This window comes from Bos taurus, chromosome 5 (genome assembly GCF_002263795.3).
Source record: "Bos taurus isolate L1 Dominette 01449 registration number 42190680 breed Hereford chromosome 5, ARS-UCD2.0, whole genome shotgun sequence".
NCBI lineage: Eukaryota > Metazoa > Chordata > Mammalia > Artiodactyla > Bovidae > Bos > Bos taurus.
In genome coordinates this window covers 24,012,943-24,039,184 of record NC_037332.1, presented here as the reverse complement: position 1 = coordinate 24,039,184, position 26,242 = coordinate 24,012,943, and the positions used below count along the sequence as shown (strand labels likewise).

At 44.1% G+C, this 26,242-nt stretch overlaps 1 protein-coding gene across 7 annotated transcripts in view; it reads right to left on the bottom strand.

Moving 5' to 3' along the window:
• Positions 1-26,242, bottom strand: part of PLXNC1 (plexin C1) — a 156,245-nt gene that overhangs the window by 32,541 nt on the left and 97,462 nt on the right. For all 7 annotated transcript variants that reach the window (XR_009494399.1, XR_009494398.1, XM_059886412.1 and 4 more), the window contains exons 15-21: positions 24,075-24,177; positions 20,623-20,724; positions 20,216-20,319; positions 16,842-16,880; positions 16,501-16,625; positions 15,324-15,522; positions 10,301-10,447 (exon numbers count right to left, since the gene is read on the bottom strand). Coding sequence is in view for 5 of the 7 variants with exons in the window: in XM_059886412.1 (XP_059742395.1) it covers positions 10,301-10,447; positions 15,324-15,522; positions 16,501-16,625; positions 16,842-16,880; positions 20,216-20,319; positions 20,623-20,724; positions 24,075-24,177 (819 nt within the window). In the remaining 2 variants the exon portion in view is untranslated. The remainder of the gene's footprint in view (positions 1-10,300; positions 10,448-15,323; positions 15,523-16,500; positions 16,626-16,841; positions 16,881-20,215; positions 20,320-20,622; positions 20,725-24,074; positions 24,178-26,242) is intronic.

Below are 26,242 nucleotides of genomic sequence, written 5' to 3'. Positions count from 1 at the left end.
AAAAACCCTTAACTGGATGTAAAATCATGTAAATCCACCACTGCTTCCACAGTCAGATGGGTGGAAAAAGGTAAAATGGCTTTTTATAGAGTCCATGGGGAATTCAGAGAGTAAATTCAGAGACAAATTGATTTGTGTTCATTTTTTATGCTGCTAACGCTTAGTGCTCCAACAGCAGTTTCTGAATGTGCAAGTGTAGCCGGGGGACCTCAGAGCAGGCCCTTCCTCATAATCCGATCCCCGGCTTGGAAAGCTCATGCTGGGCCTCTGCTTCTCATCACAAAAGGCTCCCCATGGAATCTCCCTTTCAAAACCCACTATACCAGAGTCCTTCGTAGAGGCACAGTATTAGGGGCCAGGGCTAGGAGAGATCTTAGCACAGGGTTCCCAACCCCAGGGTAACAGACCAGTACTGGTTGTGGCCTGTTAGGAACCGGGCTGAACGGCAGGAGGTGAGCCGAGGGCGAGCTAGTGAAGCTTCATCTGCAGTTACAGCCACTCCCTGCCGCTCACATTACTGCCTGAGCTCCGCCTCCTGTCAGATCAGTGGCCGCATTAGATTCTAGCAGTAAAGTGCACAATATATGTGATGTGCCTGAACCATCCCCAAATCACCCTCTGCCCCACCCTGCTCCTGATCAGTGGAAAAACAGCCTTCCATGAAACAGGTCCGGGCTGCCAAAAAGGATGGGACAGCCGCCTGAAGACACAGTCCTCATTCTCAGATGAGCCACAATATACTTGAGAACCAAAGCCACACTTTTGAAACAATATTCAGCCACCAGATATGACTCTTCCACTCTCAGTACACGTTCAGAGAACCCAAGCAGAGAGGACAGGAGGGCTGAGAGCCCATGGCACTGGCGCCGGGCCACCTGGATCATCCCCTTCTCCTGCTCCCTAGCTGTGGGAGCGTGGGCAAGTCCTCCAGGTTTCCTGAGTCTCAAAATTCTCATTGCCCCTATCTCCAAGAAGTGACAGGATCACTAAATCAAGACATGCAATAATAGAAAATTAAGGAGTACTTCCTGTGTGCCAAGCACCATGGTAAATGATGTGTATTAGTATATATAAACTCATCTCAGAAACAACCCTATGACATAGATTCTATTATTATCCCATTTTACAGATGAGAAACTGAGGTACAGAGAGGTTAAGTACGTTGTAAAAGATCCCCTGGCGAGGATAAGGCAGAAGCAGGCACTCGAGCTCCGTGTTCTTAAACATTTGCTGAGCCTGCCTTTCAAAATATGAAAATGTTTTGAAAAACAAGCACAGTTCAAATCTATGGGGTGGCAATTAATTTTTCAAGATGTACAAAAGGCCAAAGTGCTCTAAAATGCACCTGGTCTCTTCTCCAGAAATCTGTCCCTCTGTTGAGAGGAATTACTCTAGCTATGAAAGTGTCAACAAAGCTGGGGCGATAGATATGGTTGGCTATTCAGTCCGCAGCCGTTTTCTTCCTTCTTTGCCAGACAAAAGCCAGGTATCAACCGCAGTGGGTCCAGTCTAGGCTAAGAAACACAATTGATGGTGACTCTTCTCCTCATTCACCAGGGACTGGTCATGTAACCCAGCTGTGACCAATGAGACATTAAGGGAAAAGGTTTCTGCAAAAGGGAAGAGCAGTGCTTAGAGCTGTGGCAGCTATTTAGTCACTAAGAGGAAGGGCCAAGAGAGCATGGAGATAGTGACCCAGAGCCCTGACACTGCTGAGTACATGGACCTGCCTTGTGGCTGCTTACCTTCAGATTTCCGGCTCTGAGACGCAACTCCATGCTTTTAGGATTTCACACACTATTAGTCATATTTTCTCTTACTTACATCTCTCTGCACCCAACCTGACAGAGCGTACTTTGTTGATGCTGAGGTTATAAAGTCATTCATTGACACCCATCTACTTGACACATACTGTGTGTAGGGCATTGCAAATGATCACAAATGGAAGCTAGCACTGATCCTGCCTGGGAAGTACTTGAAGACTGATACAGCTGTGGGATATACACACGAATTCTAATGCCAATAGAAAACAGTAGTCATCAGTGGGGTGCTTTAGAGGTTTAGAGAAATATTGTCTCTACCTTGGAGGAGGGTTTTCAAAGGGGGAGAAATCAAGGAAGGCTGCATGGAGGAAGGGGCATTTGAATTGGGTCTGGAAAGGCACTGCATGTGCAATGGCAGAGAAGGAGGCCTCTAGACTATGGAGACTCTTGGCTTCAACTCTAATCAGACTGATGTGCAGCAAGCTTCAATCTTTTGCTCATGCTAGTAGGTCAAGAAGTCTAGGTAAAGAATCTCACTTCCTCTGGGGGAAGAATGGTGGGTAGAGGCTTGAAGAACCATGCTTGCCTTTCCAAAACTACCATCTGCCACGTGAGGGAGAAGCCTTGTACTATTTATAGAAACAAAGTCTGAAGACGAGAATACCGGTTTAGGTTTCTAATAATAATAGCCAGCACAGACTGAACACTCACCACGTGTCAGGTATGCTTTGCTAACTCATTTAATCCTTACAACTGCTGTCTATCATGGGCACTATTATTAGCATTGTTTAATGGATGAAGAAACTGAGACAGAGAGGGTCAAAAACGTGTCCAAGATCGCAGAGCTGTTGAGGGTCATAACTAGGCCATATTCACACTCTTAACTGCAGAGCCAAACGGCCAGCAAGGTGATAAACCTCTGAAGGGAAGGCCCCACCTGCCTGGGGTTCTTAGTAAACGCTGTCTGAGCAGACAGGTTGGACACAGAAGAGGAGACTCGATCTCCTGGCATGGGACCCCGGGGAACCCACTCAATCTGGAGCAGCCTGTGGCTCGGGCCCCGCTGGCAAGCACTTTTAGGAGCCCCGTGTTCACCCAGAATAAAGATGACCTTTCCCAGCCCCTGTTGCAGCTGGGTATGGCCATGTGATTCAGTTCAGGTCAGTGAGATTCAGCAGATGTGTTATGTGGCAGCCCCTGGGAAACTTCCTCAAAAGACAGCTGGCGACCATCTGTCAACTTTTCTGTGGCTCAGCACAAGTCCTGCTGGTTGGACTGTGGAAGGAGGCTGGCGGGGAGCAAACACCTTAGGTCCTGAGGTGACCTCAGGATAACAAGAGAGGAGCTGGGGTCTGCGAGGATGTCCCAGCAGAGGCACCCACCAAAGCTGGCCTGCCCATCCCAGAACTTCACATGGGTGAGAGAGAAATTCCCCTGTGGCTTAAACCACAGGTGTCTTGGGTCTCAAGGAACCATGGATTCAGGAACAAAGCCTTAGCTATTATCAAGAAGGGGTCTCAGAAGAGCAAGGGGATTTGGAAGGCACAGGTACCAAACCCAGAGAAAGGACCAGACTGGAAGGATCCCGTCCTTCACTGCAGGTCACAGTCCAGCCCCTTGGGGTGTGCAGGACTGCACCCCCAGTTAGCTATGCAGGAATGTCACTGTGGTCTCCTGTTCACATCTGTCCAGTGAGATATTGCATGCTACAGGTTGTAAAAGTCCACGTATAGGGTTATGGGTAACATTTTCAATAGTAACATAAACGTTTCATGACAATGGATGCAGCTAATCAACTTCCCTGTATCACCCATCATCAATAAATGACCGACCAGAAAGAATAGCGAGGGGGCAGTTTGTGTTTCAACACATAATGAGGACTTCCCTGGTGGTCCAGTGGTTAAGAATCTGCCTGCCAATGCATGGGACACAGGTTCGATCCCTGGTCCGAGAAGATCCCACATGCCGTGTGGCCCGCGCGCCACAGATCCTGAGCCCACACTCTGGAGCCCGTGCTCCGCAACAAGAGAAGCCACTGCAACGAGAAGCTGGCACACCGCTTAGAGAGTAGCCCCCACTTGCTGCAGCTAGAGAAAGGCTGTGTGCAGCAACAAAGACCCAGCACAGCCATAAATACATAAAAATAAATAAACAACAAGCACACGCTCTGTGGCATGATGGCTAGACATCTTACAGATATTATTTCCTGACCTCGTTAACAAATGTACAAGGCTAGGGTTTATAATCTACCTGTTTAAAGATGAGGAAACAGGTTTAGAGAGGTTGGGTGACTTGCCCAAGGTCACACAGCTAGTTTGTAAAGTGGCTGAGCTCAGAGTCACACCCAAGACTGTCAGACTCCAAACCCCACCTCTTCTGAGCTGAGCATCATGGCACCTAGACACATAATACTGCTGCTTCGCTAGCAGCTTTACCCATCAGCCCTTAACCAACTTCGCGGTTTCAGGTATTGGGGAGGTAGAAAAAATAAGGCTGCAGAGGGCTGAGAGGATTCAAGCACGGGGAGAGGCATTGTCCCCCACTTTCCCCACAGTTTGGTGGGAAAAGAATGATCCATCTACCTCTTGACCTCACCAGCCATATTCTTGGCTAATGATGGCAGGGACGTTGCTGCATCCTTTCTGAATACCTTCTTATACTTAGAAACCAATTTCAAAAGAATTTATTACAAACCAGCAACTTTACTGTAAAAGGTCTTAGGCCAATAATTGCTTTCATTAAATAAAACCTATAAGATACATTTCTAATTTCACTGCAGAACCAAATGAAGGTCAAGAGAAAATCTGGTTTTTATACTAAACTGAATTAGAAGAAAACCACTTCCAGAAGTTCAGCAGGAGCAGTGAGAGCGCAGAATTAGACGTGCAAGTCTCAGAAAAGTTTTTGATCTGAGGTTTATCTCAAACTGGCATTGGCCAGGGGACATCCTACCAGCTGCCCCCTCTAATGATGCTCTTGCTTACCCCGAAGACCCCTCCCCAGCCTCCTTTTCCTTTCCCCACCAAAGACTGAGAGCCCAATGCTTCCTGTGTCAAGGTATTTGACCCCCTGACAGAATAATGAGGAGGAAAGGTCTTTTCCATTTTGAAGGAAAAAAACCAAATTAATGGAGAGAATTTCCTCAAATTTAAGTTTCTCTCACAAGTTTTTCTACACTTGCTAGCATTTACTAACACTTGTTCATGCAAATATCAAGTGAGAATCTGTCTGATTTAGCCCAGAATGATTGATTCCAGTATTTTAGGTTTAATGTGTTTCACAGGTTTTTGGTCTTTCTGGCAAAACGCCCATAAATTACAGCTTTGTGGATAGTGATGAAACATTTCCACTGCTGTGTCCCTCTAAGGAGAGGAAACAGGCCAAGGTTTTTGGGAGAAGGATGGATTTTAGTTCTTTTCCTCTATTATGTCAAGCTGTAGATTAAAGGCTGGCAACATTTCTGTAAAAGGCCAGACAGTGAACATTTAAGACTTTGAGGTCTGTATCCTCTCAACTGTAACTACTCAACTCTGCCATTGCAGCAGGAAAAAACAACCACAGACAAAGTAACTGAATGGGCATGGCTGTGTGCCAATAAAACTTTATTTGTAACAATCAGCAGAAGGGCCACATTTGGCTCACAGGCTCTTGTTTGCTGATTGCTGCTCTAGATAACAATAACATCAAACAGAATGTTGACTTTAACAATATAAGAGAAGACTAATCTAAAAAATGTCTTTATCTCCACTATGATTTCCTATAAAAGTCACCATCCTCTGAGGAGTACAAATATAAATAAGAATCCTTAATGATGAAGTAACAGAGTCACATTTGAGCCATAAAGAAGAAAATTAGGTACTTTTGTATTTAGGTAACTAAATTATTTTCTAATCCCATGACTATGGATGTAAGAACAAAGAGTATGAAGAGGAAAGTCATTTAAAGCACTCATTTAAGGTTAATTTTTCATTTTCCACTGCCTGCCATCAAATAGGATGACATAACCTCAAATGATTATAAAAAATGGTTTTGCTTCTGTGATCAGAAAGCTCAGAACAGCAACTATGGAGTTAGTAATGGTTTCAGTATTATTGCAAGTCATAATGGAAATGATTTGCACGATGGGAGAGAGAAAAGGGGGAAAAAAGCTTAAGAACTGTTAATTAACTTTACTGTTTGGCCACAAATGCTAGGCGTATTGAAAAACAAGATTGCTGAAGAGCAAACATCAGGATTTAATGAACAATGGGATGTAATTGAAGTAACAGAGAATGACTTAATCGGGACAGTGGGTTGTTTAATTATGGGGATAATGGATCTTCTGAAAGGACAAACTAAACGGAAGAGAAGGAGCTGAGGCATGGGGGGCAAAGCCACTGTGTTGAAGGAAGCTTGTCAATGAGCAACTCTTGCTAGAGATAGTTAGAGCTGTATCAGAGACGAAATAGTTTATGAAACATGACTGTCCCCAACATGGTGACTGTTGTGGAGAAAGGGCTGGTGTGGGCTGGCAGAAACCTACAATAAATCATAGCAGCAGCATTAAGATTTCTGAAGGTAAGTATCTGTGCTTTTTCAAGATTTTCTAATAATCTTAAAGACTTTCTCATAGATATGAGAATGAGAGCAATAATATGTTTGTCAGAACAGCGTTTCCCAGGGCGCCAAGATGCTATCTCTTAGATACAGCCGACTGGCAGGCTCATTTCCTGGCTTTAAGAGTTCAAAAAACCATTTCTCGCTGAACTTTGATTGTAAGTCAAGCTCCTCTTGCTAATTCAGCATGCTTGCTACGAGTTATTGGGTTTTCTCATCTCCTCCTGAAAGTGAAGCAAATGTCCTTTCTCCCATGTGGTCCACTTTCCCGGAACTGAAATCCCCAACCTTCACTTACTCCTCAGAAGTTTCAGGCGATCTGCTCCAAAATCACTCTCTAGACACAGACCGCCTTGAGGGAGGGCCCGAGAGGCTCCAGCCGCAACCTCAAACGTGCCTAAAGGAGGTAAAACCACAGAGCAGCAGGCTTTATTCCTCGTCTAGCTGTCAACTTGGAATGCCTGGATGTTCGAGTCATATGTGTGTGTGGTGGGGGGAGCGGTACGTGTGCTCCCCTGATTCTTCCATCCGGGAGCTTGAGAACGTTATGGCGGTCTGCCTCATTGAACACCAGTCTGCGGTCCCCTGGTAGAGGAGAGTGGGTTTCTTCTGGTCCTAGAGGAAGTGACTTTATGGGCCTTTGCTTACATCTAAGAAAGTCAGAGGAGTTTTCCTCCCAGGGCACGGCAAACAAAGAATTACTTCTTGGAGCCCATGTGTTACTATAATGATTTCACATATAAGCAATTGGTAGGATGTCTTTAATGTTCTAGAAAACACTCCACACATCAGGAAGAACACATTCTAACCTTTAGAGGTGTCAAACCTAACTTCTGGGCTGTTGGATGAGGAGCCGTGTTTTTGAACATTTAGCCAAACAGGAGCTTGGGGCCCTCTTTTTAAATGTGCCCCTGACATGGCACCAACCTCTGTCATTTCAAACCATTCTGGTGGCTGCTCTTCATTTTTTTCCTCTGACTTTTCTTTCTTTGAAAAAATGTACACCACACAGACACACACACAATCGGGTTTGTTCACCACACCTTGGTTTTCAATTACATAAACCACCTCAGGCAAATTTAGAAAATCAAGACTTCAAACCTCTGGGTGTATGTTGAGGCCTGGGGAAGTGGGGGTAAAGCGAGAAAGAGGGGGCGGGAGGAGGAGAGAGGAAGGAAGAAAATGTAAAAGATGATGGTTAAGGCTGAGGGGACTTGCCTGAAAGGAAATAAAAACCCTTAAATTTTTTATATTGACCTTCTGCTAACACTTTGTCACACAAGCACAGACCGGATCAAGCCTCCCTGGAGCTCCTAGTATAACCATTCACCATGAAAGAGGTTTGGGGCAGGTCCAATAAAAGGTATTAAAAATCACGTTTAAAGTCAAGGGCCCTAGAAACAAGAGGCATGCCCCTTCCTCAGTCTCAATGCTATCTACAGGCAAATCCGTATTCAAAAAGAAAGATTTATGTGGATTTCTGAAAGCATAATTTTCCATCAACCTTTTCCCCAGGGGCTACAGAGGAAAAAAGAATCCAAGAGTCGACACAAATTTCAACATCAAGAAACATTTTGATGATGAGTTGAGTGTTAACAAATCAGAAACACATGGTCTTAATTGACTGTGAAATAAATAACGTTTCAAAATCAAAGGGGAAAAAGTGTTCAGATGTAAAGCATCAGAAAGGACTCGGGCCTTGAAAGTTGCTCCAGGCATTGAATCCTCCCCACTCCCAGTTCCATCTTCTCCTCTCCTCTCTTTCCTGCCAGGGGGTTCGTGTTTTCATGAAAGTGAGACCCTGCTGGCTTCCCCTGACCTAGATTCACTTGTAAATATTTCTCTTTGGGAACCTGTGGAGCTCCTAAAATGTTTCAAAGTAAAAGCATGAACATCTTCAGGGTTAGGACCCAGGCCCTGGGTCTGAAGACGAAACCCTGAATCAGTGAAAGGAGAGTCAATGGGCCCTGATGCAAGTTCATCCTTCATTCTCCCGACATACCAGTGGGGTTCTTCCTGCAGGATGCATGTCAGGATTACCTGGAGCATTTAAGCTATCTATCTGTGCCCTGAGCTCCATCCCCAGAGAGTCCAATGTAGTTAGTCCCGAGGGAAGGCCCAGGTAAGGGTGTGTCTGGATCAGCATTTCTAACATGTGCCTGAGGAGATTTGAATTAAATTTAATAACTCTTTACAGGGCACTCATGTGTCCAGCAATGGTCTAAGTGCTTTGTTCATGTGGACAGTGTGTGTGTTAGTTGCTCAGTCTTGTCCAACTCTTTGAGACTCCATGGACTGTAGCCCTCCAGGCTCCTCTGTCTGTGGAATTCTCCAGGCAAGATACTGGAGAGGGTAGCCATTCCCTTGTCCAGGGGATCTTTCCCACCCAGGGATCGAACCCAGGTCTCCTGTATTGCAGGCAGATTCTTTACCATCTGAGCCACCAGAGAAGCCCAAGAAGCCCAGAATATCAACCCTTAATCCTTGTGACACCCATGAGATAGGCAAGCACCATGATCACCACCCTCATTTTACATGTGAAGAGGTGGAGGTACAGAGAGGTTTCCAAATTTGCCAAAAGCCACACAGCTATCCAGAGGCAGAATTCAAATCACCTGGCTCTCGAGTCTACACTTAGTAACCACTCTTATCAGTAACTGCAGTAGCTACAGAAAGCTCTTGAGAAATGTCAAGTTCTCTGGTCACACCCACAGACCTACTGAATTAGAAACTCTGGGGTTTAATCAGCTCTCTAGGGGCCTCTGATGCATGCCAACATTGGAGAACCACTGCACCCTTCGGGTATAGATGGGGGTAAAGACAGAAGTCAGAACTGGTGACTCTCTGCCCAGCCTCCCACCTTATGGATGGAGTTGAGCATGTGTCTTCAGTGGAGGGTGAGCTCCATCTGGCAATGACCAAGAACTCTAAAAAGCTTACCGAGGGACTATTATCCCGCCAGAGGACACAACCAGAACATAGTCTATCCAATTAAGGATAGATTCTTCCAGGATGACACTGCAGTGCTCACCATCCAAGCGAAGCCACAGGAGACTCAGCCCTTTTACTGAGAAATACCAAAACCCCACTGTAATTTTTTCCCTCCTTCCCCACTCATGAGATTGTGAGCAGCTCAGAATCTCCACAAAGCCAAAGATCAAAGCCAAAACACAGCCATCTCTTTTCCAAGCCTCTATTAACAGAAAAGCACAGAAAAATCCAAAGTGATTTTGGAGATACTTGCCATGCTTGACTCTCTAAAATTCCTGACTGTGCAAAAAAAAAAAAATCAGTCTCTTTTCCTTTAAGGAAGGGAAGAGGGTGGGTGGGTGGAGTGGGGATGGGAGAAAAGGAAGTTCTTAAATGGGTGAAACCCTCCAGCAGCCAGGCAGTCATCTTACTGTCATGATTTACAGCATTCCTCTAAAAATATCTATGAGATCACAGAACATTAAGTGCATGACACCAAACATTTGTAACTAATCCATGAAAATAAAGTAAGGGCGTCAGGTTGCAGGGGGAACACAGTGGAATTTGTCTTGCGTTATCATTCTAAAATAAGACGGCCTCAATTTGGTTGAAATACATCTTCACACATTGTCTTCCAGGGCAGAGTTGTTTGAGAAATTCTGATTGCAATTCTAAATGCTGAATAGGGAGTACTTTGCATTTCCTTTGATGATGCTGAAGGCTATAAGCAATCCTGATATTAAAATCTTTGGAAATTGATGAGTACCTCAGGCATCATCATAATACTTTTCTCCCCAATCAGAGTAATTAAAATCTATTATGTGAACACGTGTTAATATTTTATCAACTACTGTTTTTAATTAACTAAAAGTCTGAGGCCTCTCACAGTAGTAATGATATCATTTCAAGTGACACTATCCCCCCACCCCCCACATACACTGTCTACCCCACCAGCTTCATCGCAAACTTACCACAGTACTGAATTCTGGAACCTGCCACAGCAGCCAGTCCTCATTAAGGGTGTACAGCGCTTTGCAAGTGATTACATCGACGGGGCCCTTGTTTATTTTCTGGTTCAGAGTTGTCACCAGCAAATAGAATGGCTCCCCAACAGTCTCCTTGGAAAAAGATGCAAAAGTAACAGTTTTTGCCAGAATCCACTATACTTTCCAAAGAATTAAAGTTTCAGTTTATGGCACCAGGACAAGAGACAGGAGGCAGTGTTTTCTAACAATCAACATGAAACTCTCAAGAAAATACATACTGCTCTACTTAGGACTGGAGCAAATCTCAGGAAGCTGCCTCCTCTCCCTAGTAAACATGTGTTCTCACACACACACACACACACACACTTTCCCTCACTGCATTTACAGTTGATAACAGCATGAAGTACACAGACCGATCACTCTTTTATGCCTAAGCTTCTCTACTTCAGCCTAACTCTCATCAGTTGGCCTAAGAACAGTTCGTAGAGGTTTCACCTTTGTTTACATTCCTATTTAACTGCCCCGTTGTTTTTTTTTTAAGCACACTGAAAATAAATGGCAGGATGATTAGCCTTGGTAACTAGAATAAACATAAGAACATTTTATAAATTTATCTAGGAGGAAATTTTGGTGTTAACAGCTTCTCATAAAGGAAGTGGCTTTAGTTACACAATCTGCAGCCTCTTCTCCTGCCCAAGAGGAAGCCAGCCCCCAGTGGTTCCTGGACCCAGTCTTCACGGTCCCACCTGGGTACCTTTGCTAGTACAGACCACAGAGGTACCCCACCTCCTTCCCGAGCCAGATCTGATTCCATTACTCTAAGGATCTTCCTAAGCATTCTGATAACTTCCTCTTGCACTTTTTTTTTTTTTCCTGGATCAAAGGTGTCCGCCCTTGCTGTTATAGAAATGTTTCAAATCTGCAGCCAGTTTGTGCTTGAATGGACTCAGAGCAGCCCCAAAGTGGGAGGCTTGTGTGCTGTGCTCTCATACAGCCTCCCAAGGCATGTAGCCCTGGGTTGACTATCGTGTAGAAAATAAACGAAGTAAAGAAGCCATCCGTGATCAAAAGGATATCATTAAACTGAATTTGAGGGGGAGGAAAGAATTAGGGCCACAACCAGGAAGTCAGACTGCCTGGGTGATGATGAGCAGCGAACCACGTGACTAGGGCTTGAAGCCCCAGTTTACAAAGTCAAGCTTCACAGCCAATGCATCTGGCCTGGAAAGGAAGATTTCACCAAATCTCTCACCTGCTTTCCCTTGAACAGGTAAACCAAGACATCTCTGAGGTCTCTTGGGATCCCACCCCACCGGCCCGCATACCATCCTCTACACTGACGACAGGGGCACATCCCTCCGCCGTCCCTGGCTTCCTGTCTCTCCTGTGCCGCCCCACCCGCCCCTGGGCCCCGGCACCACTTCCCTCTCCCCTGCTGACATAGCCTCTAGTCGCTTCCTTACTGTAGGACAGGGCTGGAATGTTCAAAAAGTTCCCAGGTGGGGAGAACACTGGGACTAGAACACGACATTTCAATTCTCACAAGAAACTTCCTTTATTTAGAGGTTCACAACCACATGGCTCTCTTCTCTCTCCCTCCACCCCCTTAGGTAATGTCCTGACCGCAAACCTAGAACCTCACTTCTCTTTGCTCCTAGCCCACATCAGAGATGGGGATAAGCGCCCTTGGGAGGGGGCTGGAGGCTTCTGTAGAGGTTGGTGTTCAGGGGCCAATGGGCTCCTCTGGGCTGTGCAGAGCGACAGCTCCAGACTCAGTGGCCCTGTAGTCAGAATTCTCCGGAAGACTGCAGCTAGACTCAGATAAGTAACATCTCATATGGCACTGTTACCCACACCTGTGGTTCGAAACCTGGAGAATCATCACCAGAATCCCTTGGGGCGGTTATAAAAATAACTCAGATGTCTGGATTCTACTTTAGATGTGGGATCTCTGGAGAAAAGGTCTGAGCGTTTTAACACCTTCTGCAGATTCTGATGCATGGCCAGCGTAGGAAAACACGAGGCCATGAGGTTTCTTTGTCACCACTGAACACAAGTTCTAAGTTGTGTTAGAACCTACTCAGACCAGGATGCACACAGCTCCTGGGGAGCCGGCCTTCAGAGCTCTCTTTATGGAACTGACAGGGAATTAAGGTTGGCCCTTTCACCGTCCTTTCCTTCATGAGACCAAACTCTCTGACCATAGCTGAGCTTGAGGCTTTTGCACCTGTGGTCTCATTCACCATCCCCCCCCTACCCCACCCCACCCCACCCTGAATCCTTTCCTAAGCCTGGAAGAAGGTAGCCTCCCCCTTGCGGAAGCAGTAAGCAGGGTGGCTAAGAGCTCTCTGGTGCTGCTACAGCGTTGTGGGATCTGTGCGCAGAAAAGTCTCGTCTTTTCTGTGCACCCCACCTCTCCAGAATGCAAAATAGTCATAAAGGTCCTCACCTCATGGGATTCAATGAGAAAAAGGAAGCAAAGCTCTTAGCATAGTGGCCAGAACGTTCAATAAATGGCAGTTATTATTATTACTTGACCCACACGGCCTTAGAGGCACAGAGGAGGAAGTTACCCGGAGGTCACAGAATTCATGGCACCCAGGCAAATGTTTGGGGTGGGATGGGGAGGTAGGGAGGGCAGGAGGACTAGGCCATCAGAGCCCTGTGCCCCTTGGGCACGTGGAGGGGGAAATCAGGCCCTTCACGCCAGAGGGAATTGTTCCCCTGAAAATGAAAGTATCACCCAAGTGGCTGAATGCCACTTCCTCCCCAGGGAGCACACTGCCCCCTCCCTATCCCAAGTGCTCAAGACACCCGTGAATCAGCACTGTAAAATCCTGATGCAGAATCCTCTGCTCAGAGGGGCCATTTGGGCTCACAGCCCAGACTTCGGGGAGTCCTGACCTTTTTAATACCCAAGAGCAGTAAGGACGAGGCTCTGACTAGGCCTCCAGGGCTCAGAATAAGAATCGCGAGGTCCCAGAAAAAAGAACTGGAAAGGAGTTCAAAACAAATGGCCAGGCCCCTCCTTCAGTGGGAAGATGCCCAGATGGAAAGGGCCATGCCAGAGCCACAAGCGAGCTGGGGCTGAGATGAACGTCTAGCCAAGACTCCCAGGCCAGTGCTCCTTCTGCTTCCCTCTCCCACATTCTCAAAGGCAGGGCGATGGGATCACCTGCAGGAGCCTGGAAACCGGGCCAGCCAGACCTCGCCTTGAGTTTCTGAGTCAGTGGCACTAGCGAGTGGTGGGGCAGGGGGTGCCTTTTGAGACCAAGACCCAGGAACTAGGTGAGGCCCCTGCTACCTCTTTCAAAGCAGCTGTGGCTGAAGCTAGGGAGCCAAAAATATTCACCCCAGAAATAACCGCTCCACATCTCCCCAAAGCATATGTGATTTATACCAAGTAAACAGAAAAGAAGGCAGATTTCATTAATCTTAATAAATGGGTATTGCCTTGGGAGAGAAAAGGGTTGGTAAAGAAAGAAAAAATGTTGTGCCTCTACTTGTAAGATTGCATTAAACTCTAAGCATAGCCTATTTAAGGCACTGCTTTTGGGATCTAAACTTAAGTAGCACTGTTAAAACCTGTGGCATAGCAGTGTATCTTATTCAAACTTTAATTCGATTTCGGAACCAGCTACAAATACACAATTATGCAGTTTTGCTGGAATCTGGATGGCTGGTAAAATTAAAGAAGGATAAGAACCTTCTGCACCAGGGACCTCAGAGGGTTGAATGGAGACTGGGTTCAACAGAACACACTTCTTTTCCTATTAATATTTCATCATAATAATGGGCACAATTTATGGAGTGCTTACTCAGTGCCAAGCAAATGCATACATTTTTTCATTTGTGCTTCAGAACAGCCCTAAAACATTCTTCCATTCTACAGGTTATAAACCCAAGGCTCAGGCTGGTCAAAAAACCTGCTTGGGGCCTGTAGTAAGTGGTAGAGTCTAGATTCAGACTAGGCAGCAGGCTCCAGAGCACTCCCTCTTACCCACGGCATCTGTGAAAAGCTCACGTAAGAATTTCAAGATTCGAATAGATTATAACCATATTCACGTAGTAACTCTCACAAAGTGAACTCAAGGGGCGGGGAGCTCTGTGGAGACTTGCTTTCACATGAGATGACCACTTGGGATTGAATGTCATTAGCTCACAGCGAGTGTAGTGGTAGGTAAACAGCAATTTCGCAGATGCTTCAGAGGCTCTGAAAAGAGCGTTTTCATCAGTATTTGAAATATGGGGATTTCCCTGGCAGTCCAGTAGTTAAGACTGCATTTCCAGTACAGGGGGCATGGGTTCGATCCCTGATTGGGGAATTAAGATCCCATATGCCACACAGCACAAGCATAAGAAAAAAAAAAAGGAAGGAATGTTCTCTCCACTCAGTCAGTTCAATACAGTCACTCAGTCATGTCTGACTCTTTGCGACCCCATGAATTGCAGCACGCCAGGCCTCCCTGTCCATCACCAACTCCCAGAGTTCAGTCAAACTCATGTCCATCGAGTCAGTGATGCCATCCAGCCACCTTATCCAGCATGTGTTAATTAACCATGTGAAGATGGATGCAAAAGCCAATAGGTATAAAGTCTCAGTTACATAAGGTAAGTTCTAGAAATCCATTGTACCACATCGTGCCAATAGATAACACTTTTGAACACTTAAAAATCTGTGAGAAGGGTAGGCCTCACATTGATTGTATCTCTTAATACAATTTTTAAGAAGAGAGAAGTCTTACCTGAGGAAATTCTAAATGAATTACACTTGCACAGGTCAGTCAGAGCAAAAGCAAATTTCCTCTTTCCCTTCATGTACCCCTGATAAGAACCAAGACTAAAAGAAGTTAAATACGGACACCATGGAGTACGCAGGACTTAGCCCGGCAAAGACGTTAGCACAGACACCATGGAGTACGCAGGACTTAGCCCGGCAAAGACGTTAGCATCTGCTGAAAACAACTGCTTATCGTCTTCTGACACTGCCGAGGGATGCGACACTTACCCGCAGGAAACCAGAAAGGCAGACAGACATCCAGTTTGTGAGGAGTTTCTCTACCACGGACTCTGTGCGTCTTAGCATGAGTTTAGGCTGCATGTTACTGCACTGCTCCATCAAGTCCCTGGTCAGCACCTCCAGGATGCTGGTTAGGTAGACCAGCTTGGTTTGCAGGGCAATGGTTAAGAAGGAAGCAAACAGACACCTGCGTAAAAACAGAGCCTTGGTTACAAAGCCAAGACATGGAAGTGTCCATCAACAGATGAATGGATACGGAAGATGTGGTGCCTATATACAATGGAATAATATTCAGCCATAAAAAGAAGGAAATCCTGCCATTTGCAATAACATGGATGGATCTCGAGGGTGTCATGTGAAATGAAATAGAGAAAGAAAAATACTGTATGAGTTCACTTAAATATGGCATATAAAAAAAAAGACTCAAACTCAGAAAGAGAGATAAGATTGTGGTGATCATGATGTACACCTAAAACCTCTACAGAGCTGTATGTCAATTATAATCTCAAGAAAAAAAAAAAGAAGATACACAGATGATGGAAAAAAAGCACATTAAAAAAAACCCAGAAAAAACCAGAGCCTTGGTTAATTAGGGTTAACCATCATCTGTGGCTTGGTTGGTGTTGATAGCCATCTCCAAAGAAACATGAGGGGCCCTGCAATGGGGTGTTAACGGGATGCTTCCCTGTGGGTGATTTTTTTAAACATCTAGGTTTCAACTGCCTTAGCCTTCAATCCATAAAAACCACATATCAATGTTAACTTCAGGTCATTTTATATGTTTTCAGCTTTAAAACTTCAAACTAGAGCGGTAACAAGAAGTGAATGTCTTCCCTGAATTTTCAGAGTGTTTTAAAAATAGAAAACAGCACTTCTGCTTTTGTGACTCAGGATTCATGTTTCTTTCTTGGTGTTGGGGTTTTTTAGGGTGCTTTTTTTGGGGGGGGGTCACATGTGTGTGTTTCTTCAAAATAGAACTTGTGTTAGGGCACTGTGATCTGAAATGGAGACACTAAGACTGCACGGCCACCCAAACACCCAACCTTTGGAGAGATGCGGGTTCTCAGACACCAAGTCGAGGCTGTCGTTTGGAAAGAAAATAAGGGGCGCAGGTTTTATTCTCTCTACTTAATCACTTTCAAAATATAAACAAATTGACAGGTACCTGTCCTTCACTGAAAAGTTCTTCTGCTTTTCAAGAGTGTGGATAACAGTAACAAGGAAACTTTTATTACAAATTAGGGCATCCAAAGCTGTGAGACTTTCATTCTTGTCGCTGGCATCTCTGTTCTGAAAAAATATATAATATAATATAAATAAATAAACTAAAAGTTAGAAAGTGGGTCCACAATGGGGTTTCAAGACAATGGATTATTAATATCAAATTTGTGATCCCCAAATGCCCACAGTAACAATTCTAAATAATAATGGAGATGATGATGATGTGATGACAGCACTATGAAAGGCAGGCAGTCATGGGCTAAAAATGAAAACTTATAGACTTACATGCATATCTTCAGTGAAGATGTGGGTGAAGCCACCTGACTGAGAGGAAGGAGACACTTTTATTATTCATAACATCCAAGAGAAATGAAGAGTGTTTTTTTTGTTATAATACCTGAGTTCGTTTTAATCAAGTAGAGACACTATTTGCTAATCTGAAGAGCCCCTGGGCTTATGCTCACTGCATATTCTCTACATAATAAACAATTATTCAGCTCTCAAGAAACACCAGTGACTTCTGAAGGCCTCCAAGAATAATTATCTTTGCATCAGTCCCATTTTTTGACAGATGAAGGCATTTAAAAGAATTGATTCCAAAGTTAAAGAAGTGGTGGTGAAAAGATTATGCAAATATACAGACCACTCCTCAAGCAATTTACCTTCTAAGGATAAATACTGAGTTGTATTTGGTCAGTTTATGCACGTCTTCGCTTAGAAGTATTTAGTGTCAATACACAATGTTATTCAAGACTGAATGGAGAGGGGTGGCTACAAGTTAGAATCTGGAGTCAAACGACTTGGGTTCCAGTTCTGGTTTTATCACCTGCTGGTCACGTGACTTTGGACCAGTCATTTAACTTGTCTGAACCTGACTTTCTTTATCTGCAAAACGGAAACAATAATGACTCCCACCTCGTGGGTTAGGTGTGAAAATAAAATAAACGAGTGCACAGTAAGGTTTTCACATCAGCTATCATTATTGGTTTTTTTTTTTTTTAATCACTAACAGCAAACTAAACCACAATGCCATTGCCCTGCTGGTTTCTAAAAATATTTTAAAGTCTTATGCTCTGTAGCCCCTGAATATAAACTTTGAAATTTGAGTTTCCATCAATGTATCATAAATCATATTGGAATTAAATGATTAAAATTTAAAAAGCATGACGTGTAACACTGAGTCAATGGGATGAAAATATAAATTTAAACATTCTGTTATTTTTAAATGTTTTGGTAATCATTGAAACCATAAGTTATTTAAAGTGAATTTCTTCTGTAGAGAATTTTTGCCTTATATTTTCAAATTTGTTAGCCCAAGCAGAAGATCTCAGACTATTTTGGTTATACTCTCCACTAGTAATAAGCAGAAAAATCAGACCCCAGGTTTGCATTTTCTAGTTCCTAATATTTTTCTGCTGAACCAACCTTATGTCAATAGGCAATTTAAACAGATTAATCCTTGACGTCAAATAGGGAAATACTGCTCTGGCTCCCTGGGTTCAAAGGCTCCTTCCTTCTTTCATTCAAATTCCTCTCCTCCAAGTGGTTAGATGCTCTGCTTCCCCTTATGTCTTCTATTTTCAGCAAAACAAAGTTGCCGATAAAATTTAAAGCCAGGCTTTTACATCCAAAAAAACCGAACTAGCAGGGCAAAACACTACGAGTTGGTAATGCCTTGGTCTCTGAGAAGGTACCATTTCCTCCGGGTTTTGCCTGTTGTTACTGAGTAGGTGTTCATCACTCAAGTTCTCTCCCCACTTCCCAGCTTCCAGGCCTAGAGGATGTGGTCCAGATTTATCAGTGAAGGATCTATTCATCACCGGGACTTCTAAATCTAGAATGCATTTCAACTGGTGTTGTCATAGAATACCTCCCCCTGTTCTCACATCTTTTCTTAATTATTATCAATTCAATTTTAACTCAGGTCTTCACAACGGGGTTCTAACAAATGTATGCTTGCTTTTCCTGTGTCTTCCCAGGTTGAGATGCTACACAACCCGGAGTTCGATCATTTTGCCTTCTTGCAAATGTCTCTCTTTTAAGATAATACAGCATTGTGTCTGGGATTTTTTTTTTTTTAAACACTCACAACAGTGTTCTTTTACATTCCTCAACTCAATCTTGCTCTTGATTACTGAATTTAGAAGACAGGAAGACTTTTTTTTGCAGGCCACAGATCACTCTCTCCAGCACTCAAGGGCAATCCTGAACTATAAAAGCCCACACAATACTCCTGTAGATGGTAGAAATCTCTTAGTTTACTGCTATTAAATTCTTAATGGGGATCTCAGATAGCTGGGAAATAGGACTCAGGGCGCAACCTTTGCTGAGGCGAGGCACAGTCATCCTGACTCAGGGAATTCAACTCCCCTCCCCAGGCGGTGTTCTGCCGTGGAAATGGAGGAGTGCCAAATGGTAATATCTCGGTGCCTGATATTCTTGGAGGATAACTTAAAAAAAATATACAAGTGCAAAAAGTTAAGGTCTTATTTCTAGCCTCCTTGATTTACTACACTAAGGCTTGGACCAAAAATAAATAAGTAAATTAAAAAATATATATATATATATATATATGGTAGGTGTTTTATAGAGGTACCCAACCTCCAGACACAGCATCACATATCATAGTGTCTGCTTCTAGAATGATTGAGAAACTGAAAATTGCTTACTGCCCATGTCTGGGTTTCTGAACGCTAGGCTTCTGGCCAAATGAAGCTGAGAAGTTGCTGGTAAAGTAATATAGGCCCAATCTCTCTTTTGGCCTGGAGAGATTTCTGGCTTTGCTTAGGAATCTAGGTTTAAATCTGATAATTGGTGTTGATGTGTTCCAGAGGCTGAGCCTCAATGTGGTCCCAGTTCTGGACGAGCGAAGGGCAATATGGAAGAACTGGGGTATCAGGATGTGCAGGCGATGGTAGGGGGATGAGCGTACGTTGCCAAAGACTTAGGAGGGTGAATGAGGAAGGCTATGCGAGTGGGTGAGAAGATGGAGGTGTGAGAATGCGAGGCCAAAAACCCAAAGGCTTAAGTAGACTATTCCTCGGAGTCCTAGAACAAATCAATTAATCATCTCATGCAGCTATTTCTGCTAAATGAGGGTGACACCGACAGATCAGCTGGAGAATAACTGCTGAAGAGAACCGTAAAACTCTACACTGCTAAAAATGGCTGCTATTAACTCAAATCCTACACATGTCTAAGTTCCTCCCTCTCGGCCAATAGCACTTTCCACCTCCAATTGCGAAGTAATGGTGAATAATCTAGTGGCTGCAATGGAAGTCATGCAGATAAACACAACAAATTGGCCAGCCCACAATTTATTGATTTTTAAACAAACTAGCTCACTTCCAAAGCTACAAATTCAGTTCTAAACTGGTAGTAAAATAAAGCAAAAATCATCACTCTGAACTCGTGTCCCTCCTAGGTTTTGTTACTGGACAAAGAGTAATTGCCAGTGACCCATCACTGTTTTCTACCCTCATCAATCCAATTAATAGTTCTCCTCCTCCCCGCTCTGCTCAGATTTAAGCCATTATTCTGTACCAAGCACATTATCTGCAGCTGCCTTGGAAGCAAACACCAGTTTTTTGACAACAGCAACAAGCACCTTCATTATTATTCAAGTCTCAACCTTAGGAAGATGATCAATGCTCTTTTACCTCGGGGAAGAAAGTTCTCAGAGCAAAATGTTTGTAGTCAAGGAAGGGAACAGTTCCAAAACTATCAACCACATCCAATTTATCCATCTGCAGCTCAGCAAAGCCTGCAAAACAGAATCCCAAGAGCAATATTTTAACTCAACCAACAACGGATAAGATCTTCTGCTGTTTTGTCTAACACAGAATATGACCTTGCTTTTCATTAAAGAAGAAACAATAGATAATTACTTGGTTGGCTGCGAAGAAACTGAAATAAAATACAAAGCCAGGCCTAGACCCTGCTGTTCAGTTGTCTTCGATCATACAAATGGTTCTCATTAACGTGGCTGGTTCCATTTAAGGGTAAAAAAAAAAAAAAAGACAATAAAAAAGCCTTGTTTTTCTACAAATACAACTTTGGAGCCTACCATCACGTATCTCTTTCCGGAGCTCGCTCTCGAGGAGCTCCAATTGTTGGCTCTGTTTGCGGCTCAGCTCCTTCGATTTGTGCCTGGTCACCCCCACGGCCACTGCAGAGATAGAGATCCAGCAAGAGATTGACGGGTTAAAACACAGAAAGGGAAAAACAGAACCAACTTTTACAGTTCTTGTAACAGAGGGAAAGCAAGAAAGACTAGCATGGAAGAGGCAGAATCTCTCAGAAGAAAAATTCCCAGTGAGGGGTCACATTAGAGAGGAAGATGCTCACATGTAACAGAAAAATTAAAAAAAAAAAAAAACTACTCATCTTCAAAATAAAAACTAAATCAAATAACCTTCGCTTGTAACCAAAGATTCCAGCTGGCTGAAAAGTAATGAAACAAGCCAAGTCTCCCTACAGCCACAGGCCACTTATATTGTTCTGTTCTGTTTTAATGTTTCTAAACATCCCCGGAGAAATAAAGTTGAACCTTAAATGCAGAAAAAACCCCACAGATCCACAGTGAGCTGTGTGAGCCAAACTTGCATAGATCAAATGCAGTGACAGAGTGAGTGGTCCACAGAGAAGCCCCCTATCTGGATATTGCTCCTTTCTCCACTTCATTCTGCTTCTAACCTACGCTGTAGAGGCAGCACACTGAACAAGCTCGGCACTGGTTCATGTCCCCGCTCTGCTGTTAACTAGCTGCGTGACCCCAGGTAAGTTCCTTAGCATCTCTGTGCCTGGCTGCCTCATGTTAAAGTGCCTGCCTCCTTATGATATTGACAGGGTTCCAATAAGTAACTCACAGGAAGCATTTGGAGCTTCTTTTTAAAAAATAACAACTGTCCTGACTACTGTCAACTGTCCTGATTATTCTAGAAATTTTTTCTTCCCTTAATAGAAATTTCATGATAAAAGGATCATGTTACCAGTAGATGTGAATGGTGCTGGAGGAAATAAAATTCAATACAGCAAGCCACCTGCATGCCATCATGTTCCATTCCGATAGTGGGTTTGTAAGTGCACGTTGTTCGTAAGTCCAACGAAGTTAGCCTAGGTACCCGACTAACACAGTACTGTACTGTAACAGGTTTATAATATTTTCAACAAAAATAACATGTACATAAAAAACCAAAATTAAAAAAAAAACACATTTTCAGCAGTACAGTACAACAACCGTTATTCAGGGGCTGACATGCATATTCACATCTTTGAAAGTTCACAACTTGAAGGTTCGTATGTAGGGACTTACTATACAGCTCTGCGCTGGACTCCTTCATAGTCAACAGTCTTAATCATAACATGCATCATGCATCTTCCAGAAACGGTGGAGCAGGCAGTGATTCTCAAGTTGACTTGACTGTGGAACCCTTTTCCCAGGAGCATCACTTGGGACCACTGGTCCGCAGACCACCCTATAGGCAGCACCAGCTCACTGCCTGCAAAGGGAGCTAGCTGGCCACTTCCCTGCAGTCATGGCTTTTTCCTGGCTGAAATCTCCAGGGGAAGCCACAGTGGGGGTGTTTCGCAGGTGGCAGCCCTAGGCCAGGGGTGTTTCGTGTTTTCACTCACGATATATGATTGATGGACTGAAGGGTACACTTGCTGGAGCTGCTAATGACACACGGTGAGAAGGGGAGGAGAATTTTAAAGGGCTTTCCAGGCACCAATGAAATCAGGAGCCACATGTCAAATGGAGCCCTCTTCACCTTAGATAGCATCAGTGGCCTCTACCAACAGAGTGAAGGGAGAGGAAGGAAGAGTCACAGGGAGCCCAGGAAGAGATCAGACCTTCCTAGGGGGTCACAAAGTTTACTGACTCCATGATGAGACTGTTCTATCTAGAGCTGCCTGACAGCAGTGGATTTCTCAAAATTGAGCTCAGCTTTCAGAATTTACAAGTAATCTTCTTATTCAAAGCCAGCACCAGCCAAGACCTTATTAAAATATCAGGCCCAATTCTGGATTCTAGATGCATACTAGTGGTGGCCAACTTGGGAGAGCTTAACAAATACCTGACATGAGCATCAACAAACAGTACAAGATCTCTACAGAATGAATTCATTCCATTAGGCTAGTTAACAATACATATAAACCTTTTCCTCACCGGACCGGGAATTCCCCAAGAGAAAGGCCCAGGACTGGACTCACCATCCCAAGGTCCAGAGTCTTGCACAGTTATCAGCAACATAACAGGTGCTCAACAAACCTCAGGTAAACACATGCATGAATGGATGGATGAGTGAGTGAAACAGTGAGTACAGGGAAGGACGCGATGAGCAACTATTAACAGAAAACCATCAGAAAGGCGATGCCTGTACTAAGACAGGAAATTGAAAGGCCTCCATAGCTCTGGAGAAGCTTTTTTTTTTTTTTTCCAGGAGGACAAGAGGAAACAGACTTAAAGTGAAAAGCAGCTCAGAAACACGGGTCAAAACCTGAATGGCTACAGGGACCAGGCCCTCAGATGAGTTAGATGGCCTGTGTGGAGCAGTAAGGGAGTGGTGGAAAAGTGGAAGTCGCTCAGTCATGCCTGACTCTTTGCAACTCCGTGGGTTGTAGCCCACCAGGCTCCTCTGTCCATGGAGATTCTCCAGGCAAGAATACTAGAGTGGGTGGCCATTCCCTTCTCCAGGGGATCGTTCTGACCCAGGGATTGAACCTGGGTCTCCTGCATTTCAGGTGGATTTTTTACCATCTGAGCCACCAGGGAAGGGAGTGGTTAAGTCTATGGCAAAAGCGTGGTGAACACAAGCCCTCCCTCCAGGCAGAGCCACTCCCCAGCTGTAGCAAACCCATGCTATGGAAACATCAGGATCCAACGATCCAGATCTTTACAATTTTCAAGTGATTTTAAAGAATGTGAAGCATCTCATTTTAAAATGTTGTCAGTGACTTCAAAGTTTTAAAAATGCTCCTTGAGCCAAACAAGACACCTTGGTGGGCTGGCGTTCATCCAGTGAGCAACCACCATGGGATCACTGTACCTGGATGAGCCAGGGAACATTTTAATAGACGTTACAGATCACAATTCCAAGATACAGTTCTGCCAGAAAGGAAGGGCTGGGGTCAGGGGTGTGGGTGTTACTAGGGTGAGAAGGCAGGATGAGATGATCAAGTCCCGGGAGCCCCATATCCCAGAGAAATTCCGAGGAAATCATGTAAATGGGACATCTGTCATCATAATTCACAAGTTTAGTGAAGCAGAGTGGATTATATTTCTCAAACACCAAGGTATCATCTTTGTAATTCAGCCTTTTATTAATGAAGCATCCTAAAAAAAATATTTAGGAAGCCCTCGGTGTGAAACTATTAGTCCTTTCCCGAAGTTTTGATTTGGGTTTTCATCCACTGATACTCAACTGAAGCAAACGCCCCTGAAAGCATGAAAGTCTTCCTGCCTGCCGAGAGGCCCCTGGAAATAATTTCTCTGACAAAATTAAACAGGGCACTTACCAAAAATGACAAACACTAGCAAGATGGGAAGCCCAATCAGAAAATACCAGGGGGAAAGAACTGATTCCCGTTCGACAGAGAGCTTCAGGTTTCCCAGTTTGACCTAATAGCACAAAGAGTGTCATTAGACCCAGTCGAGGCGAGGAACACATTTTTCCCCCAACATGGTTTTCTCCAAGATACAAAAAGAGGTGGCAAGCTAGGTAGGATAGCTGATAAGTTAGCTGTGTGCACGCACGCTAAGTCGCTTCAGTCGTGTACAACTCTGTGCTACCCTATGAACGGCAACCCACCAGGCTCCTCTGTCCGTGGGATTCTCCAGGCAAGAATACTGGAGTGAGTTGCCATGCCCTCCTCCAGGGGATCTTCCCGACCCAGGGATCGAACCCACGTCTCTTATGTCTCCTGCACTGGCAGGCGAGTTCTCTACCACTAGAGCCACCTGGGACCACGAGGGAAGTCCCCAAAAGTCGTCTTTAGAGGCAGCCCGTTGCTGCTCACCTTCAGGAACCTTGCAACACTGTCCCCTACCTTCCGCTTCACTTTTCTGTATCAGTTACCACCATCTGACACATCTTCCATTTATTTTCTATACTGCATGCCTCATTAGCTAAGCTCCATAAAGGCGGACTTTTTTTTTTTTTAGGGGGGGTTCTGTTTTCTTCTCTGCTTCATCCCTATGTCCCAGCGCAGGCATTCAGGAATGAGTCATGAACAATGAAGAACGCTAGCTTTTGCTCTTTTTAACTAACTTGACACATGGGAGCACTTGTGGCTTTAGCTGTTGTTATTCATTTTATAATTATTATGACCCTCTTTACCATACAACTGATGGACCAAGGGAGGCTCAGTTAGAGCCAAGTTATCTATGGTCACACAGCTATTAACTGGTGCCTCTGGGACATGAACACATTTTTTGTTTTGCCTTCCAGTCTGATGTTCTCTTTTCTTGTCCTTTATCCATTTATTTATGACTCTAGATGATAAAGCATTTTGGGAGGGACATAGAGTGCAGAGTCTCATATGGCATGAACACTAAAAATGGAGGTTTCCAATATGTTTCCCTTCCCCGTGGTCTGGTGTCTTTATTATGGGACATAAATATACAAGTGATGGGACCCTCAAACATGTCTGGGAAAAGATTAAATGCAGTGAGTATGACTTCACAGTAGAGGAAGCAGCCCATGACTCATAGATTACCTGGTCTCCACTAGCTTCCACTGTCACTTTGAGGGTGCTGGGGAGACCCCATCCTGGGTTTCTATTGTTAAGACATGTCACCTCTGCATTCAGGCAAAGAATGACAGCTCATTTGTCAATGGGGTCTAGAGATTCTGCTTGCAGATGCTACAGTCTAGAACAAAAGACTGTTCTATGGCTAGAACAAAAGCTATCAAGACATTATTATTATAAACAATGGTGTGCTCAATGCTTTGCCATTCCAAGAGGCACATGGATGGCTTCTGCAAGCTATTTTGGGGAAATAATGCTTGCGCCTGAGACACGAGCTTTGTTTATCTTCACTTGAAGTGAAGACCCAAAGATCCATAAAAGATTCTATCTTGGCTTCTGGTTTAGCCAAGGAATTGAGAGAGTTAATTCTTAGATAGGCTGATAAGGAGTCTAGGGCCCCCAAGGAGAAGAGGGGTCTAGGACCCTTAAGGAGGAGAAAAGGACAAACTTTTTTTTCCCTACATTCCTTCATCTTAGTCACATAAGACTTTTTTTTCCCCCTTAAGCTCTGAGTTGTTATGGCAACAATCTATTTCTTAAAGAAAGTTAGTCTTTTTTTTAAACCCAGAGCTATGATTATACAACAAAGCAACTTATCTTACTCAAGTGTATGTTTTCCCTTAAGTTCTGTACTAATGATTATATAACAACAATGTATCTTGCTGGGGGACATGTTTCTCCTTAACAGGAACCTTCTGACTAATTCTGCTATGTTAAGATGTATGTTGTGGGAGTGGGTCTGGTAAGACCTTTCTATTGTTAGTAACTAATTGAAAAAGTACATAAGACCTTGAAAAGACTAGCAGGCGGGGAACTCTCCACCGCCTTCTGATGTCTGTGTCAGAAGCCTTCTCTTGCCCTTTTTCATTGTAACAAAATTTCTGCCACACGAAGTTCTGAGTGTCTGAAGCGGAGTCCCTGGTCCTGAAGCTAAC